Here is a 22,913-nt window from a genome sequence, read left to right as displayed (position 1 = left end):
GCCATCCAGTATGGACACGTTTACTGAGGCTATGCTGAACTGGAGCCAGTCAAAAGACCGTGCCTTGCTTTTGCTGGGGAGCAGAATGGGCCTTAGTTGCACGCTGTTGATGAGAACGAGTGCGCTGGGACTGAGCCTGGACAGGCTGTCGAGAAGCAGGAGTGTACCTACGCCTAGCGTAGGAATAGGGAGCACTCCTGTTCCCTCCAAATAACCTCCTAGATGAGGAGGTAGTAGCAGAAGACGCCCGGCGGGAGAGAGAATCCATAGCATCATTATGCTTCTTGATCTCGTCAACTAGATACTCTACTTTCTCACCAAAAAGGTTATCCCCCCGGCAAGGAACATCTGCCATCCGCTGCTGGACTGAATGATCCAGGTCAGAGACATGCAGCCATGAGAGTCTGCACATCACTATAACTTGGGCAGCGATCCTGGATGCTACATCAAAAGTGTCGAACGTACCCCTGGCCAGGAATTTTCACCATGCCTTTTACTGCCCGACCACCTGGCGAAAAGGCTCAGCCAAGCTGGACAGTTGCTTCACCGAGTTCCGCAAGTGGATGCTCATGAAGAGCCGATAAGATTGAATTTTAGTGGCAAGCATAGCGGCCTGATACGTTTTCCTCCCAAAAGAATCAAGAGTCCTAGCTTCACTGCCTGGGGGTGCCGAGGCATAGTCCCAAGTACTCTTGGCTCTCTTGAGGGTGGAGTCCACCACAATGGAATTGTGGGGTAACTGAGACCTCATCAATCCAGGTTCACCGTGGATCCGATACTGGGATTCAGTTTTCTTCGGGATCACAGGGCCAGACAGAGGGAACGACCAGTTCTGCATAAGAACTTCCTTCAGTACGTTATGTAGAGGAGCCGTCACAGCCTCTCTAGGTGGAGAAGGATAATTCAGGACCTCGAGAATCTCAGCCCTATGCTCATCCTCCACTTCCATAGGGAAAGGAATAGCCATAGCCATTTCCCGGACAAAAGATGTAAAGGACAGACTCTCCAATGGAGATAGTCTCCTTTCTGGTGGAGGGGAAGACTAGTCAGAAGAAAAAGTACCTAGGGTCTTCCTCTGACTCCCACGAACGCTCCTCTTCAGTATCAGATAAGACCTCCCTCAGGGCACTCTGAGACTGAGCCTGCCTCAACGATGAGGAATGGCGATGTCAAGAAGTCGACCCCCGCCTAGACTACGGTGAAGCTTTCTCCATCGACGCTGAAGGGGAGTCAACCTGGGTGGCAGCCATCGTCAATGCCTCAGGCGGCACCGAGGCCACGGACCTCACCACATGAGAAGGGCCAGACGCCAGTGGTACAGAAGGCGCAAGCACCCCCAACACTGAAGCAGACTGGCGCAGCAATCCCTCCAGAAGCTCTGGAAGCAGGGCCTGGATGCGTTTCATCGACAGCCACCATCGGAAAAGGCTATAGGGTCAGTGGAGCAGCCAGTGGCAGAATCTGTCGAGGCTTGGAAGGAGGTATCGGGCTGCCATGAGATCAATGCATCGGCACCTCCTGTATAGAGGGGGAGTGGTCCTCTCGAAGCCAATGCCGACTCTCTCGACGCCCCGGAGCTCCCAGCACCATGTGTTGAAGAAGAATGATGACAGTGCTTCTTAGCCTTCGCTCAATGCCCGTCATCGAGACTCCTTGGTACCGATGAGGAGGAAGTGGAATTCTCATGTCTCCTTGGGGCCGAGCCTGACGAAGGTCAATTCCAGGGTGCCTGCATAACAGGAGGCCTCGAGGCAGGTGGAGACCCACTCGACGCCTCACTGCTCCCAGCATGAGTTGGTCTCAGGGCAGCCATTACCTCTCCTTCTGACATCGACGCTCCTCTCGATGTCGACGCTGACGCCGCCGACCTCTGTACCGATGTCGTTGTCGACATTGAGCCCCAAAAAGATTTTCTTGCTGGGCTTCTCGAGATGCTTGAGTCCGTTTCTTCATACGAAGACACAGACTACAAGTGGCTGGGCTATGGTCGGGCCCAAGGCACTGGATACACCAGGCGTGGGCATCAGTACTTGAGATGGTCTGGTTGCACAGAATACAACGTTTGAAGCCGCTGGGTGTCCTCAACATGGAATGAAAAACAGCTTCGGCGAAATTAAACAACACAATTGTGCCAAAAAAGTGAAGGGCACAAAAAAGGGAAAAAACGACCGTGTGGCCTTAAGGCCGGCCACTTCGAAAAGAAAGTAAACTTAAAAATAGGTCAAAAAACACTAAAGGAATCTACAGGAGTAAAAAATTTAAAAGAAATAGAAAAAAAGAGAGAAAAAAGTCGTCAGACTCTTGTTCCTGGGCCAAAAAATGAGGAGAGCAGAAAAAAATGCTGTCACCTCGTTCGGATAAAAAAAAGAACTGAGGAGGCACGTTCACAATGGGCGGGATGTTGGAAAAATTTTGCCGCTTCCTGGGCCAATGCTGACGTCGACCCATTTGTGAGAACATGCAGCCTGTTTGTCCTCGGAGAAAATATTTTTTCCAACTACAATTAAAATGGGAATGAGAGCAGGTTGCCACTTGCACATGCGATGGGAGCACAGTCGCAAGCTCTTAAAGCTATATTACACTAGGTAGCGTTCTGCACCGGGCACTGTGGATGACATCACACATATGTGAGAATCAACTGGTCTGCTTGTCCTCAGAGAACTACATTTAGATTCTAAGTGGGACTATAAGACATATTGGTAGATGCAAATTTACCACTCTTTTAAGGTAAAAACTCAGCAGCATTCCTTCTAAACATCCTCGGAAATAGAGTAATGATACTAGCTGCACTTTGAAGAAGGCTCTCGCCATATTCTCCTTTACCCTATTACTGCAACAAGACCAAAATCTGAACCACTATCATTTAAAAGGGAGACAATCCTCTTTTAGAACACCAATCCTCAAAGACTCGCCAAACCCTAGAATAGGCTAAAGAGGTAGATCACTTCTTCATCATAATGATGTTGTCCTTATAACTTTTGTTTCTCAAATGTGAGCTCTCAATGGCCAAGCTGTAAGACAAAAGCAAGATGAGTCATCCATGATTATTTGTCATTGTTGAAGAAGACCTTTCTTCTGCAACCAAACTATTTCTGCACACCAAGGATATCTCGGTAAATCAAAAAGTATTAAGATCACCAGACGAAGATGAAATGCTATTTTCTGTAACATCTGGCTCAACAGTGGCCAAGGAGGGAAGATAAACAGCAAGACTGCTAGAGGCCACTTTTAAAGGAGATCTTCTTGACTTGCCAGTTTTGGTGCTCTCCTTTGACTGAAGAACTGAGGTACTTTGGTATTCTGACTGGATGCCATCAAGTCCATTGATGGGACTCCCCCCATCAGCAAACAATCATAGTATAGGCAGCTTTGGACAACTCCCACTATCCTGGGTCCAACGTGTGACTGTTCAAAAAAATCTGCCCGAACATTTTCAGTTCCTGCTAAGTGAGTTGCCAACAATACCAGAAGGTGCTTTTCAATCCATCCACACAGCATGGCGGTCTCCATGGCCAAATCTGGACTCTTCTGTACTCCTTGATGACTAACATAAGCTACTGCTGTTGGCTTTGAAGGAGAATATTAGAACTGCCTTTCCCTGGACTAAGTGCTGAAAGGCTCCCAGCTCTCTACTGATAGATTGGATTTCTAATTAACATAAGAACATAAGAATAGCCATAATGGGTCAGACCAATGGTACATCTAGCCCAGTATCCTACTTCTAACAGTGGCCAATCCAGTTCACAAGTACCTGGCACAAACCCACATAGTAGCAATATTCCATGTGGCTTCCCCATGTCTATCTCAATAAATTGATTAATTTTGACTCTTCATCCAGAAGTGCTGGGCAATCTGTTACAGAAAATGAGCTCCCAGCTGAAGAGACTTGCATCCACTGTGATTACCATTCAACTTCGTGGCACCAGAAACAAACTATAGGCATTCAACCACCACAGCATGGAATCTCTGACACTTGTCAACCATGGTAGATGAACTTTCTAAGACTGAGTTTGAGGGGACCACTGACTCTGTAGAGATACCTAGCAGAGGCCCATACAATCTCATAGACACGCACCAATACACTCTCTGAAATCTCTTCTCCCGCGCTCTCACCACTCCTAAACCCTACCCACAGATAAAATTGTCAGACCTCCCTGTTCCCTCGATACTGCTTTGTCCCCCTCTCAACTCACCACTGTTATATTCCACTGTTCCATCCCCTAATAATATCCTGTATTTACTCTGTCTTATATAACTCTTCACAATGTAACCCATTATTGTACTGCAACCAATTGTACTTCCATTATTTACAATGTATTGTAAGCCACACTGAGCCCGCAAATAGGTGGGAAAATGTGGGATACAAATGCAAATAAATAAATAAATAAACCAAATAAAAAAGTCACAGCCATGGTTCCCAACACCTACATATAAACCCATGTTTGAGAGGTTGTCTGTCTCATAAGGATCTGAACATGAGCCTGAAGTTTTTTGATCCTCTTTCTAGGCAGAAACACTCTCCCAAGTTGGGTCCTGAATAGGGCCCCTAAGTACTCTATACAGAGGGCTGTAACTTGCTCTTGGGAAGGCTGACCACCCAACCCAGAGACTCTAGAAACTTTCATGCTCCATCTTTGCTCTGATAAGCCAATCGTCAAGATATGGCTGTACCATGAGACCTCCCTTATGCAACGCAGCTGCTGCCACCACCACCATGCCTTTGTATCGCTCCATGGTGCGTCCGCACCTTGAGTACTGTGCTCAGTTCTGGTCACTGTATCTCAAAAAAGATATAGCGGAATTAGAAAAGGTTCAAAAGAGTGACCAAAATGATAAATGGAACTCCTCTCGTATGAGGAAAGGCTAAAGAGGTTAGGGCGCTTCAGCTTGGAAAAGAGACAGATGAGGGGAGATATGATTGAGGTCTACAAAATCCAGAGTGGTGTAGAATGATTAGAAGTGAAACGATTTTTTACTCGTTCTAAGTATAAAGACTAGGGGACAATCAAGGAAGTTACATGAAAATACTTTTAAAATAGGAGCAAATATTTTTTCACTCAACTAATAGTTAAGCTCTGCAATGCTTTGCCGGAGGAGGTGGTAACAGCAGTTAGCTTATCTGGGTTAAAAAAAGGTTTGCACAAATTCCTGGAGGAAAAGTCCATAGAGGGGCATAATTGAACGAAAACGCCTATCTCCATGGGCGTTTATCTCCAAGAATGGGTCCGTGAAGGGGTGGACCGAACCGTATTTTGGGAAAAAATAGACGCCCATGTTTTATTCAACAATGTGTGAGCTGGGCGTATTTGTTTTTCAGCGATAATGGAAAATGAAAGCGCCCAGCTCAAAAACGAATAAATCCAAGGCATTTGTTCGTGGGAGGGGCCAGGATTCGTAGTGCACTGGTCCCCCTCACATGCCAGGACATCAATCGGGCACCCTAGGGGGCACTTTTACAAAACCAAAAAAAAAGGTAAAAGAGCTCCCAGGTGCATAGCACCCTTCCCTTGTGTGTTGAGCCCCCCAAATCCCCCTCAAAACCCACTGCCCACAAGTCTACACCATTACTATAGCCCTAAGGGGTGAAGGGGGGCACCTACATGTGGGTACAGTGGGTTTGGGGGGGTTGGACGACTAATAAGCATTAAGCAGCACAATTGTAACAGGTAGGGGGGATGGGCCTGGGTCCACCTGCCTGAAGTCCACTGCACCCCCTAACAACTGCTCCAGTGACCTGCATACTGCTGTCAGGGAGCTGGGTATGACATTTGAGGGTGAAAATAAAAAGTTGTGAAACTTCATTTTTTGTGGTGGGAGGGGGTTAGTGACCAATGGGGGAGTCAGGGGAGGTCATCCCCGATTCCCTCCAGTGGTCATCTGGTCATTTAGGGCACTTTTTGGGGCCTTATTCGTGAAAAAACAGGGTCCAGGAAAAGTGTCCTAAATTCTAGCTAAAAACGCATACTTTTTTCCCATTATCGGTGAAATGCGCCCATCTCTGTTCGGCAGATAACCACACCCCAGTTCCGCCTTCGCCACACCTCTGACACGCCCCCATCAACTTTGTCCGCATCCGCGACGGATTGCAGTTGAAAACGTCCAAAAATCGGCTTTCGATTATACCGCTTTATTCGTTTTTGTGAGATAAACGTCCATCTCCCGATTTAGGTCGGAACTTGGGCGTTTTTCTCGTTCGATTATAAGCAGGATAGTCTGCTATTGAGACAGACATGGGAAGCAACTGCTTGCTCTGGGATTTGTAGTATGGAGTGTTGCCACAATTTGGGTTTCTGCCAGGTATTTGTGACTTGGCTTGGCCACTGTTTGGAAAACAGGATACTGGGCTAGATGGACCATTGCTCTGGCCTAGTATGGCTACTCTTATGTTCTTATGTACCAGAGACTTATACAGAAGTTTTGCCCTTGGTACTCCACAAACAGCCCATATAATTAAGAAAAATTGGCACATTATACAGGCACACTAGGTTTTTAAAGATCAGCATATGTTTGACATTTTTGCACAGCAGAAATCTCAAAAAACTTACAGAATCGAAGAAGTCTGCACTTATCTTCTGATTTGCAACCTTTCCTGGGTCATTTGAATGTGGGTGCTGCAAAACTTGCCAGATTACTTTAGTTAAAACAGAATTTGTTAATCCAGTGGATCAAGAGAAATTTACATTAAAACACCATACAGACTGCAATAGCACTTTTGTGGTTTAAGTAATTCTTTGTCCTTGTCAAAAAATATATGTAGGTAAAACTATCAGATCACTGAAGGTCAGAATGAATGAGCACAGATTCTGTATAGGACATCAAAAGTTGGAAGCTCCCTTAGTAGCTCACTATTTACAAGCATTTCACAAATTTGAGGATCTGAAATGGTTTGCTATAGATCATGTGGTGGATATAAGGGGTGGAGATTGGGAGGAAAATAATTATGCAGTGAACGTTGAATCTTTAGACTACAGTCTTTAACCCCCAAAGGTCTGAATGTGAACCACTGACTAGAAGGTTTTCTTATAGGATATTTTTGTTAATACAGTAGTAATTTATAAGAATTATGTTACAAGTATCCTCCTTTTACCTATCAGGAGCTTCCATTTTTCAGTTTATCGTTGAGACTGGCTGATGTGTGATGGCATCCCATTTAAAATGTGGGCACCATTTGGTTAAGTAATTTTAAGCATATGTTTTTTGAAGATCCAGGTAAATAAATTTTTAGCCCAGTCCTTCCATTAAGCTGTTTTGCGTTAATATTTTGAACCTTACATAGAGGCACATTTTGAGTCTGTTGTTATTGTTTTTCAGGTGTATATTTAAAAAATAACTGGAGAAGCTCCCGAAGAAGTGAAAGCAAAATGGCAGCACTCTGTAGAACATAACCAATTGCAAGTTAAGGTGCCATTTTCCACCTTAGCTGTAATTTGGTACAAGCTCTATAACAGAATTGTTAATTCTGTGAAAGTTCAGAAAAATAATTAAGGGGGAGGTTTTTCTTGACTCATGAGGAAGCTGTTCAGCAATAAGCTACATAATGCATCATAATCTAGCTGAGCTTCTGAAGTCTTTTCCTCCCTCCTCTTATTCATAGTCAATATAGTGACTCTATTTAAGATTGAAGACTTGCAAAGTATTGGTTGTCATTGATTCACAAACAGGTTTTGAGCCATGTTTTTGTATTAGTTGAGAATACTAAAAGGAAATTTCAAAAACCATTCAGGAACATAAAACCTCAAGTTAAAATGATGAAATATTTAGACACCCTCTAGACAAAGATCTGGGTTTTCTATTATACTGCCTTGTCACCCTCTATTTCTGTTTATTATCTTTAAAAATGGACAACAGCTGCCATACCATTTCTTTCATAAGTGAAAACAGAATTATGTCCATTAAAGTATATTACACAATGAAAAATCTAATACCCTGGAAGAGATGAGTGAAACACAGCAACAGAACTCTGTGTCATCAGCACAACAGTGATAAGAGTATGAGCGAGAAGAAATTATCAAGTATAAGTAGAAAACAAATTGGCTCTGAGGATAGATTCCAGGAGCACAGACATAAGGAACAAAGCTTGGTCAAAAATGCATTGTTGACAAATGGCATAGTTAATGAGATAAAAGAAGAAATTAAGCACAAACGGAATCGAGGAGAAGTCAGGGAAGAAGGTGAATCATAAATACCTATTCTTCTTAGTCCAGCTGTTCAATTTACAGACTACCTTTATGCAACAGTCTACACCAGTGGTTCTCAACCAAGTGCTTGGGGACATACCAAGCCAGTCAAGTTTTCATGCTATCCATAGTGAATATGCACAAGATAGATCTGCATGAAATGGAGGTAGTAAAATGTATCTCATGCATATTTATTGTGGGTAGGTTGAAAACTTGACTGGTTTGAAATGTCCAGAGCTGAGTTGAGACATATTTGTCTATACCAGTGTCAGTGGTCTGACAACTACAACAGAAGTGTATTAAAACTGCCTTAAAAATGATTCTTTTCTATAAAGTAGAAAAAAGATTACATTTACTCTTTATGTGGCTTCCTCTCCACATACTTTATGTTTGCTTCATTCATTTTGAACTATAAATATAAAATGTGGTAAAGTGAATTAAATGTAGAAGCTGGTTCAATTGATGTTAAAAGGGTCAAAATATATTTTACAATATCATAAAAGGTGTGAAGTTATAAAATTTGTCAATCTCTTTCCATTTTACCTGAAGTGTAAGACGTTTTACTGCATCCCACACTATTCCAATAAATTCTTTCATTCTTTCTTCTGGACTTCTGCAGCACTCAGAGAAGTTTGGCATGACTTTCACAGGGACTGATAAAGGGCGTGATTCTAGAGGAAAAACAAAACGGGAAACTTCAGACCTGACAACTCACATATTATTGCATTTAAACTATTCAGTTTTAAAATATTATACTCTCTTTCTATTTAAAATACTAAATCCTTAGGGAGGACAATTATCAAAGACATCTACCTGTATAAAATGAATTGGCTGAAAATTGCCCTCCTCTAACCAGCTATAATGTACATGGGTTTTTTTGTTCTTCTCCTCAGGCTCCTCAGCCACCCACACAAACGGCATGCCTGTAGAAGCCAATTTTATAACACACACCTACCTATGTGCTAGTATATAAACTACTACTACTACTACTACTTAACATTTCTAGAGTGCTACTAGGGTTACGCAGCGTTGAACAAATTAAACAAAGAAGGACGGTCCCTGCTCAAAGGAGCTTACAATCTAAAGAACGAAATGTCAAGTTGGGGCAGTCTAGATTTCCTGGGTAGAGGTGTAGTGGTTAGGTGCCGAAGGCGACATTGAAGAGGTGGGCTTTAAGCAGTGATTTGAAGATGGGCAGGGAGGGGGCCTGGCGTATGGGCTCGGGGAGTTTGTTCCACGCGTGGGGTGAGGCGAGGCAGAAAGGGCAGAGCCTGGAGTAAAGAAAAGTAGGCAACCATAACCATATTTCTTTAAAAAATATCACAGTATGTCACCTAACACATTTCTACATTGTCAACATACACCAGCCCTAGAGCTTGAGTGCATGTCTGCATCTATATTTTACTAGTTAACGTGTAACTTTCAGTATTCTGTTTACAACAGTGGCCAACCCAGGTCACAAGCACCTGGCAGAAACACAAATTGTGACAACATTCCTTGCTACCAATCTAATACAGAATACGGAGCCACCAAAACAAAACAACAACAAAAAATTGAAATAGAGACCCCCCCCCCAATCAAGCCAGACTCTATAAGCAGTGCAATACTGGTAAAACAAGAGACAGAAATGCAAAATAAAACATTTTTAAAAATGTACATTTTTGCAAAATAAAAATACAAAAAATGTACATTTTACAAAGCAGCATCTCAGTCCCTACAAAGTATTAAATACAAATATTTTTTTCTACCTTTGTTGTCTGGGAATTTGGCTGGTCCCAGTCTTTTTGTTTTCCATGTTCCATGAGTCAGCCTTACAAATTCTTTCCCAGGTTGGCCTTTTCATTTCTTCTCCTTGTCTTCTTTTTCCTTTCCATCTCTACATCTGTTTGGTACTGAACGTGCGTTTTATGTTCCCACTATCAAATAGCTGTGTATAGAGCTGCCAAGTGATCCACTACCAGGTATCCTATTAAAGAATTTCTCTTTATCTGTCTAACAGTGCATAGATGAAGCTCCCAGTGTTTAGAAATAATCCTGTAACTCTTGTTAAGACAGACTAGGATCAACTACTGGTTTTTATAGGTCCTCTAAAATTTATTTTGACTGAGGGATAGTGAATTCTTACTAACTCTTCTGGTGAATATCAAATTCAAAACCTTTTTGATTTTTATTTTGGACAGATATTCATATTCAGTCATGCACATTTACTCTTCAGGGTAATTTATTTGTTATCCAAATATTTAAGCACCTAATTCTAATTAGCCAATTGCTTCTTCTAAGATAACAAGGGAATCGCTTACTTAATTATGTTTTGAATATTTTTTAAATGATTTTTTTTGTTACATTTGTACCCCACGCTTTCCCACTCATGGCAGGCTCAATGCGGCTTACATGGGGCAATGGAGGGTTAAGTGACTTGCCCAGAGTCACAAGGAGCTGCCTGTGCCTGAAGTGGGAATCGAACTCAGTTCCTCAGTTCCCCAGGACCAAAGTCCACCACCCTAACCACTAGGCCACTCCTCCACTCCACATTGAAGGTGTAGAGTATGATGTCTAGATCAGAAAAATAAACTCTCTTTTTAATGTATTTTGAACTATATTATATTGTATTATGTTTTATATTTTAGATAGCAAGATGTGAAAATGTACAAGGGTGCAAAGACTTTTAAAAGTTTAATAGTAGTAGTAGTAGTAGTAATAGTACAAAGCCCTGTATGCACCCTGCTGTGCCAGTATATACTGTTATTGAAGCATGACTAGGGCTCCCTTCTCATAGAGAGAGTGAATATTTTTAAAAGTGTATTGCCCCACCTTATAGGCCCATTTAGTCTTGTAATGTGATGAAAGTCTTGTAATACCAGTTACAAAATGGTGTAGCTAACATGAACTCCAGCCTTAAACTGGCCTGTCTGGATCAAAATAGTACACTGAATGACATACTAATAGAATGTGTTATCTGTTGACAATTTGATGGGCTGCAATAACGAGACTTTCAACCCCCCTCCCTGAGTCCAGCACTGCTTTCTGATTCCCCTCTCTCCCCGAGTCCAGCACCGCTGTTTCCCCTCTCTCCTTCCATCCCCCCCCCCCCCCGAGTCCAGCGCCGCTTTCTGTGCTCCTTCCCCCCACCGGGACAGTCAAACCTACTTTGTTCCACAGCGCCTATAGCGACAGCACTCCCAGAGCCGGCATCAGATTCCTTCCGCGTCTCGCTCCTCTAGCTCAGACACTGTCTTCCTATATGCGCGAGGGCGGGACTCGTGAGGTAAGCAGAGGGAAGGATCCGACGCCGGGCCCGGGCTCAATCAGGCAGTTTGTTGTTCTTGCTGCTGAGAGTGGTGTTGGCTGTTGGGCGTGGAGACTGTGGAGAGGGAAGCGGAACGGTGGGGTGGGGTGGGAAGGGAAGGAAGAGGAGAAAGTGCAAATAAAAAAAAATGTGCCGGCCCCGCTGTTCAAAATTGCATAGGCGCCATTTTTTTAAAAAATCCGTTTGGGGGAGCGACCGCTCCCCCTGCACCCCACCTAGCTACGCCACTGGATCCATTCCTTCGGCACAGGATTCCTTTATGCTTATCCCACGCATGTTTGAATTCCGTTACCGTTTTCATTTCCACCACCTCCCGCGGGAGGGCATTCCAAGCATCCACTACTCTCTCCTTGAAAAAATACTTCCTGACATTTTTCTTGAGTCTGCCCCCCTTCAATCTCATTTCATGTCCTCTCGTTCTACTCATAGAGTGCTGGCACATTAATACTCAACTCAAAAAGGCCTGCCCCCGATTGTAGTGAACATTTTAAGATTCACACAAGTTAAGGAAATTCTCCAATCTATAAAATCTGGGTCTGCCCTTCAATGGAATGAATCTAAGACCCTCATTATGGCTGATTTTAGAAAGCTTCATCCACTGAAATAAATTTCTGGAGCTCAGCCCAAGACTTAAAGCTCTCGACGCAAAATATGCCTTATTCTTTCCAGCTGTTCTGAAAGTTACTCACCACAATGTGACTAAATCATACATAGAACTGAGCCTTCTTGAAAAATATCTGGAGGAACGAGAAACGATGTCTATTTCTACCTCTTGACTTTGCAATATCCTTCATCAAACACACAAGCTACTTCATGTTTCTATACTCTTGCACTCAAGATGTTTCTCGTTATATTTACTGACCATGTACAGTTGCTCCCTTCTACCCCCGTCATGTTTCTTGTCCTCTTCCTCATCTCTTCCGAAGGAGGGTGTGGTACGGAGGGTGAAGGGTATAGTCTGTTGCTTTTATTATTGTTTTCCATTATTCTAGTTTTCACACTGCAGCTTTATCTGGAATTTCTTCACTGGCATCTCTCCTAGACTGTACACCTGTGCTCACTATGGATGTTTCCTGCCTTATTGGAGACCACCTTCATGTGCTACTGGATGCCCTCACTTTTGTCCGCTATTGTTCTGGTGTTAAGGCGTATACTTTAAATATACTTTTCATAATGCTAAGGGAATTTCTCAATCCATAAACAGGAAGAAGATCCTACTATATTTAAAAACTTTCACTCCTATATAAACTGCTGAAGCCAAAAAATTAAGGCATGATTGGGTGAAAGCCATGTTATTACTCCACAGCTCAAGGGAAGAAGAATGGTGTCATTACTTTGCTGGCAAAAAGTCTTAGCTATTCTGTGTTACATCAACTGGTGGATAATGACGGTCACTGGTTATTGCTGTATTACAATATATGCAGAAACATATGGTCTAATTAATGTTTATACTCTGAACTTGGATCAGCCTGAGTTTTTTTCATTCCTTGGCTAAACAGACTGCTATGCTGGGAGCAGATTCACTAATCATGGGAGGTGATATGAACCTCCCCTGGATATGTGTTTGGATCATAAGTCATCTGTCAGAAGCAAAACACGCATGGCTAACCTGGCGCTAAAACAGTTGTTTCAAAGTTGGAATTTGCTTGACTTGGCGCATATTGCAACTCAACGAGTTGGATTACACATTCCATTCCTCACCACATAATTCTTTCTCTAGGTTGAATTACTTGTTTATTTCTAGTTCTTTGACTTTGACTATAGTGCAAACTTCTGTTGAACCCAAACATACCTTGGACCATGCTTGAATTATATTATCTCTAGATATGGGTTATGTAGCTACGGGCCCCAGACCATGGAGATTTAACATCTTACTATTACAAGATGAACGATTTTGTTCTAAATTAAAATGCTGGTTTGAGGATTATTTTCTGCATAATGATGTAGCTGGCATGGACTATTCAATTATATGGGATGCATATAAGTCATATATCAGAAGTGAAATTTTACAATAATCTGCATATAAAAATAAGCAAAGGAAAGCTTGAGTTGCTTACTTTAGAATCAGAAATTAAGTTTGGTGGGGAAAAATATCAGCAATCTCACAATTAATTGGACTTTCTATCCCTCCAAAAGCTTAAATTCAGATTTAATTCATTACTAAGTGCTACTGCTGGTATTATGTTGTTAGAAGAACAATCCACTGCTTATTTATATAATAAGCAGCATAAAAGGTATTGTACTGCTTTGGGATCTTGCCAGGTATTAGTAACCTGGATTGGCCACTATTGGAAACAGGATGCTGGGTTTGATGGACCTTTGGTCTGTCCCAAAACTGCAACCCTGATGTACTTATTATGCTGGAATGATTGTAACAAGGAACATTTTAGCAAATTATCTGATGGTTACAAGGAAAGCTACTCATATTACTCATAGTACAGCTAGTCAACATACTGACCAAATCTGATTATACTACAGCCCATTTTCTAGATTTCTATTCGAAATTTACTGTTCCAAAATATCTCCTACTGATTCTCAAATTAACATATTTTTGACAATGCTCCAGCAGCCTTACTAATCTGCTAATAAGGTTGCAGTTTTGAATGTACCTATCTCTGTGCTGGAAATTAACAAAGCAATATCTGCACTGAAACCTATGAAAGCTCCTGGAGGAGATGGTCTGACTATTGAATTTTATCAACACTGTATGTCATTGTTATCTCCCCATTTACTTAAGTTGTACTCCTCTTTTATATACAATTAAGCCAGCAAGGGTTCCTTTACTGAGGCCACAGTTATAGTCTTATGGAAACCTGAAAGGGATCCCCTGATTGCGAAAAATTAAAGACCCATCTCATTGTGAAATCTATGCTAAGATCCTCACCAACAGACTGTCTAAAGTCATTGCAAAACTTGTTCATTCTTCTCAGACAGGTTTATTAAGGTAAATCTAGCTGCAGAAAATACTTTAACTTTTTGCCAAGATTTACAGGCAACTTGGCATCTGGAGACATTAGCTTCTGTGGTCTCCCGGGATGCTGAGAAAGCTTTTAATTATATTGAATGGAATTATTTACTTTCAGTTTTGCAATGATTCCATTTACTTGACTCTTACTGAAATGGTTCATATATTGTGCTCTAATCCTACAGCACATTTAAATATTAATTACACTTTGCTCCGTCTCCCCTACTTTTTATTATTGCCTTAGAACCTCTTCTTATGTTAATCTGTGACTTTGTCCAGATTAAGGGTATTCCTGTAACTGACATATTAGTTAAATTATCGGCTTATACAGATGGTGTCTTGAATCATACCTGCTGTTTTTCAGCTGATAGAACAATTTGGTTCCCTATCTGGCTATACTATTAATTGGTCTAAGAGTGAACTGTTATCTCTAAATGTCTTTTGTACACGTGCTGACTTGGTTGATATTTCCATCTGCTGGTGCAGAGAGCATATTAAATATTTACGCCTACTATTCAGAGATATATTGCAGGATACTTTGGACATGAATATGACCAAGCTTTTGGAACATGTTAAATTTACATGTACTAAAATGGTTTCCCTTATATATCACTTGGTGGGGCAGATTAGTATCAAGATGATGTTAACTCTGCAGATAAATTATGTAATAAGCATGCTCCGAGTTCAGTTTCCACAATCCTTCTTTAAAACAAACTCTATCGAGGGATCACGTGATGCCTTAGAGGGGAACGGCAGCAGGTTGTTCTTGCTCTCGGGCCATCTCCCGGTCTCCGCGACCCCCCGGGGCAGAAATGTAAAGAGGAAGCACAGAACCATCACACAAGAGCAGTGAATGCTTTATGGATCCTTTTGTTACCAGAGCAGAGCCCGGAATGTCAAGCAAAACGGGGAAAAAAGAGCAAACAAAGACGCGAGGGCAGGCGGAATCCAAGATGGCGCGGAGCCCTGACCCAGAGCCGCAATTGTTCAGTGAGTCACAGATGCAGCAGATCACGGCGGCAATCCGAGGAGTGGTGGAGCCACAGTTTGCCCAATTATCAGAGAAAATGACTATAATAGAGAAGGCACTGGATGAAACAGTGCGCCGTACAGAAGACCTAGAAAAGTGGGTAGCAGAAACGGAAGAGCGGGAAACTGCCATGGCAGCCTCAGTTCGAGAACTACAAAAAACAGTGCAAGAACAGGGCCAAATTATCGACGACCCGGAGAATCAGTCCCGCCGCGCTAATATAAGAATAGTAGGATTCCCCGAAACAATGCCTGATCAATCACTGAGCACAGTACTAGAACGTTGGTTGAGTGCAGACTTAGTGCTAACAGACAGCATGGGAAAGTTATGCCTAGAGCGTGCACATCGGCTGGGGCGAAGGCAGGATGGCAACATGCGGCCCCGAGTAATTATAGCCAAGGTACATAACTTTCTGCATAAAGTAGAAATTTTGAGAAGGGCATGGCAAAAAAGGGACAGTTTGTGCTATGATGGCAAACTGGTCAGAATCTTTCAGGATTATTCACTGGCATTGCAGCAACGCCGCAAGGAATTTACCCCAATATGCAGTGCATTGTTCACCAAAAATGATAAGTTTATGCTAATGTACCCGGCAACGCTAAAAATTCTTTCTAAAGGAAAATGGCATGTCTTTACATCGGCCCGGGAAGCTGACGCTTTTCAGCGCACTATGCATATCAAAGCAGAATCTCCTGAGAGAGTGCCTGTGAACCGTTGACGAGATGCAAAAGGATGCTGGCCGCCTTAGACTTTAAATAACCGGAGTGCTGGCTACGCACGAATATTTGGATTGTGTGGATCCAACACAAGGCGACAATGAGCAGGGTCCCAGAGACTGCTACCTTGGATACATGATGGAAATATGACTTTCAGTAGAGAAAGGACTTGCACACAACAGAGCTGTACAATAAATAAGGTGACGATAAATGAATACAATCAGTTCAATGATAATTTGATGTATGCTAGACTAAGTTGCATAGTTAAATGTTAAGTTACATGATATATAAGAGTGTGATAAGAGTGTGCTAAAGATGGGGGGGGGGGGAAGTATCACGGTGATTACTGATTTCCTCGATGCAGAGGGGAGAAGAAGAGGGTGTTTTGTGGGAAATGGAGATTACATCAAAGGGAATAGGAAGGTAAGGGGGAGGGAGGGGGCAGGGAAGGGAAGGAGGGGGTAAGCGAGTAACAAGAATCCAGATAACGACACTTAAGATATGGAACCTTTTCCAACAGACACGCATAACAAACATACCACAAGAGACATTGACCTTTACAATGATACGGGCTGAGACACGAAGGGGGGTTAGGCGAGGCTGGGCGTCTGGCCCCCATCAAAACAACATATCAAGTGAGAGTGTTAGAGAGATCGCAAATGGCGGTTAGGACAGTTAGATTTACAACCTGGAATGTAGGTGGCATTTCGTCACCTATCAAACGCGCAAAAGTTCTAACTGCACTGCGTAGAAAGCAAACTGATATAGCCTGTGTACAAGAAACACATTTGTCCCAAGAAGAACACACCAAATTGCAGAGGAATTGGGTGGGGGAGGTATATGCCTCCCCGGCAGATGGACACAAGGGAGGGGTGGCAATCCTAATTCGTAAAGGATTAGCAGCAAAAACAGAATTGCTAATGTCAGATCCCAAAGGGAAATACGTACTAATCCATTTATGGCTCCAGGGAAGAGAAATACTCCTGTTAGCGTTATATGGGCCCACTACTGGAGACCAGAAATTTTATAATGACTTGGTGCAGTTGTGTAGGCCCTATTGGTCATTAAAACTTATGATAATGGGAGATTTCAATTTGATCGCACAACCAGTGGAGGACTGCTCTATGCCAGGCCAGGCACATAGGGGGGGACCCAGGGCGAGAACCATGTCCACTTTTATGAGAAGTTTGGACTTAGTGGATACTTGGTGGGCACTACATCCGGGCCAGAAAGATTTTACTCACTTGTCCAGGGCACATGGGACCTATTCAAGGCTAGATTATATATTAGTGGTGCGCACGCTGTTCCCGGAGGTGCGACTAGTAGAAATAGGGGTGGCAGACATATCTGACCATGCAATGGTATGGCTGGACCTGGAGGCGCCCACTTACTATCAACAGCAGGGGAGGGGATGGCGATTCCCAGCATATTTGTATAAAAGTCCAGAGTTTGTGAAATATATCAAAGCAAAATGGGAGGAGTATGAAAAATTCAATGAACCACATAAAGACAACCCTACCCTGTTTTGGGCAACTGCGAAAGCGGTCATGAGGGGAGAGGTAATGGCATACGTGCACGTAAGAAATAAGAAAATATCTAAGGCAATCCTTGATCTAGAAAAGAAACTGGTAGTAGCAAAGAGAAAACTAATTAGGTCACCGACGAAGGTACATAGACCATGCAAGCGATACAGGTGTCCTTAAACTCTCTGTTACATGAAAGGGCAACGAGAGGGATACTCTACAATAAATACAAACTTCAGAGGTATGGGAACAGGGTGGGGCCCATGCTAGCTGGATTGGTTAAAACTTGGGGGGGACAAAGGAGTGATAACAGCAATGAAGGACAGACACGGTCACATACAACATAAGACACCGAAGATAGCAGATCTCTTTAAGCAACATTTTACAAAATTGTATGGGGCCCCGGAGGGAGGAGATGGGGTGACCCTAAATGATTACTTAGCAAAGATAAAATTGCCAACTCTGACAGAACAGGAGTTAGAACTGCTAAATGCCCCTATTTCAGGGAAAGAACTGCAGGAGGGGGTGAAAACATTAAAGTTACACTCTGCCCCAGGGCCAGATGGTCTAACAGGAGAGTTTTATAAATTATTAAGTGACAAGATCACGGGCCCCCTGGTCTCTTACTATGATCAGGCAATAAGGAGAGGGCGGTTCCCTAAATGGGCAAATGAAGCTCTGATCATTGTACTTAAAAAGCCCGGTAGAGAAGAGAATCTCCTGGATTCATACCGGCCGACATCATTAATAAACTTGGACCTTAAAATATTAGCAAAAATTATGGCTTCTCGACTAGCACAGATACTGCCTTGGTTAATTAGCACGGAACAGTTGGGCTTTGTCAAAACTCGACAGATAGTGGGCAATGTTAGGAGGTTATTACTGGGTATGGCGGCTTGTCAGACACAGGACAGGCAGTCCCTGGCTGTAAGTATAGACGCAGAAAAAGCTTTTGATAAGCTACGATGGGACTTCTTGTTTAAAGTACTTCAGGTGATGGGCTTCGAGGGATGGTTTGTACAGGCCTTACAACTTTTATACACAGACCCCTCAGCAGCGATACTCATTAATGGGATCAAAACACAGGCATTTCCTATTGCCAGAGGCACACGACAGGGATGTCCCCTGTCCCCGCTGTTGTTCCTTTTGTCGTTGGAACCACTAATCAGAATTTTACAGGGGACAGAGGGGATTCAGGGGGTAGAGGTGGGGGGAGGAACAATAAAGACGTTGGCTTTTGCCGATGATTTATTGGTTCTGATACAACATGCACAGACATCACTACCTAGGCTGTTGAGCGCAATACAAGAGTACGGGAGACATTCTGGATTTCAAATGAACATACAGAAAACAAAGGCTTTACTAGTGCATGGAGAGGTTGCGGGCGAAGGGACTAGGGGAATTACAATATTGAACAAAGGGGAGCCACTTAAATATTTAGGAGTATACATTATGCAAGATCTGACTAAGTAATATGAAATGAATGTGAACAGATTAATGAATGATACAATAGACCGACTGAGGGCATGGCAAAGGTATCCCCTCTCCCTAATGGGACGTATAGCACTGTACAATATGATCATCATACCCCACTGGCTATATGTTGTGACAAGGCTACAGCCCAGAGGTACAAAATGAAACAACAAAATCCTGAACTACAAATCCCAGAATGCATTGGCCGTCCCAGCAAAGGGAGCCCCAGGAATAGACAAGATGGGTACATACCAACTCTGACCACAAGAGGGAGGGAGAAGGAAGAAGCCCAGTTCCCTGGCTCCGTAATCAATACATGATGCCTCCCACCTGTAGAGGGAAGGGTGGGGTGAGAAGCAGGTGGAGGAGGAGGGGGTTAAGGCTGCTGAGCAAGAAGCAGGAGGAGGATGGAATGGGAGCTGGAGAGCCCTGAGGAAGGTAGCACCTAAAGGGGGAAAGCTATGGGTTTAAAAGTTTTGATTTAAAACCTGTTGTAAGAAAGAAGCCTGTTTTGATTTGAACTGTTTGCTGTGGGGGAAGGGCAGAGGACTGGAAGAGTTATAAGCCTGGTTCCCCAGCTGCTCCTGTTTGTTGTGTAAGAACTGTGGGAGCTGGAAACCCTGGTTGGATTGCTGGGTGAGGGGCAGCACTACCCTGCCTGGGGCAGCCCTAACCCCAGGGCTGGACTGAAGCTTTTGTTTGTAACTTGGAAACAAAAATAAAAAGAAAAGAATATTTGAAAGTATCTGCTGGTGGCAATTTGTGGGGCTTGGATTAAACCTGGGGAGGAGACTTCCTTCCTCCCCCTACTGGCGCAGCGGTCCCGTTTACAATGGCACTATCCCAGATGGGACCTAAACTGTGATCCACATGTATAAGAGGAACAGAGGACCCCGGTGGGCCTTTACTACTGCGCAGACCAGCAGGCACCTCAGGTAAGCTGTACCTAGGGGGGGCCAAGGCTGGACAAAGAGCAGGGTAAGGGAAGAGAAACCAAAGGGTGGAGAACCCAGGCAGAGTAAAAGGGGACCCGCTTAAAAGATAGCGCACTTGGGTCGTGTGTCTGTTTGCCTCACAGGATCTTCCTCACTGCCAAGGAGAAGCAGCAAGAGAGCTTGCAGCACGTCTTACATTAATTGGTGAAAGCATCCAAGGAACAATAAGGACCCCTCCTAAAAGCCCTACAGACCCAGATGCAAGCCATGGAGGTTCCTGAAGCCCGTCGAGGGGGCCAACACTGATAAGGCGCATTACTCGCCTACCCAGGCTACATCCCAACAGACGGTCGAGGAGGACGTCGGAGCCATGGGAAGGCCGAGATGGGTCAGACCGGAGAGGAAAATCCAGAGGCCCGAGGAGCCGGAGCCCAAGTCACCCGCAGAAGGAAGGGACATGGCGAAGTTGGACACCATGATCCAGGTTCTGGGACTTGGAGAGGGACTTTGTTTAGAGACTGTTGGGACAATGTTTAAGCCTGAAGGGGTGTCTGGGGAAGACAAGACCCCAAGGAGAGGAAAAGCGACTGAGCCAGTATGTTACCAATGTGGGGAAATGGGCCATGTTGGAGAGTGGTGTCTGGCAGTATGCAGTTCAGAGGATGAACTGGGAAACTGGGAGGATATAGGTAATCCTACAGTCAGTTCGGGGGGGGGGGGGGGTTAAGTGACATGGCAGGCAAGAGGAAGCCCAAAGGCCATGGGAGTCTGGAGGTGACCCATTCCTCAGAGGCAGGCTTCATGGTTAGGCCGGGTACCCAAGGGGAAAGAGGTGGCTGCAGGGAAGAGGGTCAAGAGGAACCCACTGCAGGGAAAGCACTCAATGCCCCAGAGAAAGGGGAGGCCACAAACCTGGAAAGTGCCAAGAGAGAGGAGGGGTGCATGGACGAGAGAGGAAAACCCCAGTTGCAGGATAGTGGTGGTCCTGGTAAGGGTAAACCCTCTAGGGGGGTAGGCCCGGGTGAGAACTTCCCAGGTGACAGGATAAAAAGTAGTCCTGATTGTGTAGGGGAAGTCAATGTACACTGGGAGCAGGGGGGTGAGACAGCTGAAGAAAAAATAGGCTGCCCATGCTATGGTGAGGAACTGGCACTATTTCCATGTGGTGGGGAACCAGGGAGAGTTGCCCCAAGGGAGAAATAATGGGAAACCCAGGGAATAGAAGGTAGTAAGTCAATCACCCTGGAAAGGGGATTAAAGGAATCTCCCAACGATAACCCTGAGTTTGGTGGAAAGCTCCAGGAGGAAGCCCATAAAGAGAATGAGAACCCGCTGTTAAAATCCCTTAAAGAGAGTATCTGGCAGGTAGAATGGGAGCTGCAAGCCCTATGTAAACCGGGGAAACTCCAAAGGTACCCTGAGCAACGTCGGAGGGAGGTTCTGGAACTTAATAAGGGACTGATGGTAACTTTGGTGGGCCATATACAGCAGCAGGAGGAGTCCCATAAGGTATTGGAGACTATTCTGAGGGAGACTGAACAGAAATGGGTCCTATTCGAGTCAGCAGGTAAGAAAGAAATGGCTGCTTCAGTGCAGGCCTTAGAGGCCAAACAGGCAAAGTCCCTTAAGCAGAAGGAAGGCTGTGAGGCACTGCTAGCCACAGTTAGGGCTGAGCTGCTCACAGAATGTAAGCTAAGGGAGGAAAGGGAAGCAGAGGTAGTCCCTCTTACAGCCACCCTGAAAGAGACCCAAGCCTTAAATGAGACCCGAGTAGCTAAGCTGCAGTCCACACATGAGCAAGAGATAAGGGGCCTCACAGCCAAGTTGCAACTGGACCAGGTGCAGAGAGTAAACCTAGTTAAAGCTGAGTTCCAGAATGCTCGCCTAGAATGGCAAAAAGAGCAGGAGGCCCTAAGGGAAAGTATAAGGGAACAGCAAGCCTTGATACTACTCCAGAGGCAAAGGGAAAAGAAGCTTGTCACCTCTGTAAAGGTAGAAGTAGAAGAAGCCAAGCAGGAGGTGAAGCAGAGGGAAATGGAGTGGGCTAAGAGGCAAAGGAGTGTTAAGGAGAAGGGTAAACTACAGCAAACAGCTATAGGAGAGCTGAAGGGGATCTTAACCCAGGTAAAGGCGGGGCTGGGAGAATTGAAGGGCCAACAGGAAAGCCAGCTGAGGGAAGTGCAGCAGGGACATACTGAAGTGGTGGCTCAGTTAACTGTGGCATTGCAGCAGATCCAAGCTGAGGCCAGGGGCCTGAATGAGCTTAATAGGGAGAAGGTAATCCAGATAGAAGACCTGCACAAGGGATACACCCAAAGGATAGAGGGGTTATTGGTGGAGATGCAGGCAGCCCAGGAAAGGGTAGGGTACCTTACTCAGAGGAACCTGGAGTTGGAAACTCAGATAAAGGAGTTGCAACAGGTTCAAGCACAGGGGGCAGCTGAGTGGGCTGTTGAGAGGCTGCAGGCCAAGGAAACCACAGAAAGGGCAGAAAGCTGCAGGGTGGCCCTGGAAGAGAGGTGCAGAGTGTTGACCCTCGCAGGGGATGTCCTCTTCCAGGATGGGCAGAGGAGATTAAGGGAAGTTCAGGAAGCAAAATCCTGCATTTTACACCTCCAGCAAAAGCTCGAGGGAAAGAAGGACCCAGGAGGGGTCAAAGTAAGTAAACTATCCCTGAGTAATGATCAGGAGAATCAGAAGGGCCCTGTTAAAACCACAGGGAGAGGTGGTGTAAGGGTTAAAAGATGTGAGACACCCCAAAAGGGCAAGCAGAGAAGGGAAAAGGCT

The 22,913-nt window shown here is 44.3% G+C and overlaps 1 protein-coding gene across 1 annotated transcript in view; it reads right to left on the bottom strand.

The window, feature by feature from the left end:
- Positions 1–22,913, bottom strand: part of VPS13B (vacuolar protein sorting 13 homolog B) — a 1,674,799-nt gene that overhangs the window by 1,075,087 nt on the left and 576,799 nt on the right. The window contains 1 exon segment of the mRNA XM_030217225.1: positions 8,721–8,848. Within this exon segment, the coding sequence (XP_030073085.1) occupies positions 8,721–8,848 (128 nt within the window).

The sequence above is a fragment of the Microcaecilia unicolor genome, chromosome 1 (assembly GCF_901765095.1).
Source record: "Microcaecilia unicolor chromosome 1, aMicUni1.1, whole genome shotgun sequence".
NCBI lineage: Eukaryota > Metazoa > Chordata > Amphibia > Gymnophiona > Siphonopidae > Microcaecilia > Microcaecilia unicolor.
Note: the sequence above shows the minus strand (reverse complement) of the source record. Positions and strands in the feature narration are given on the sequence as shown.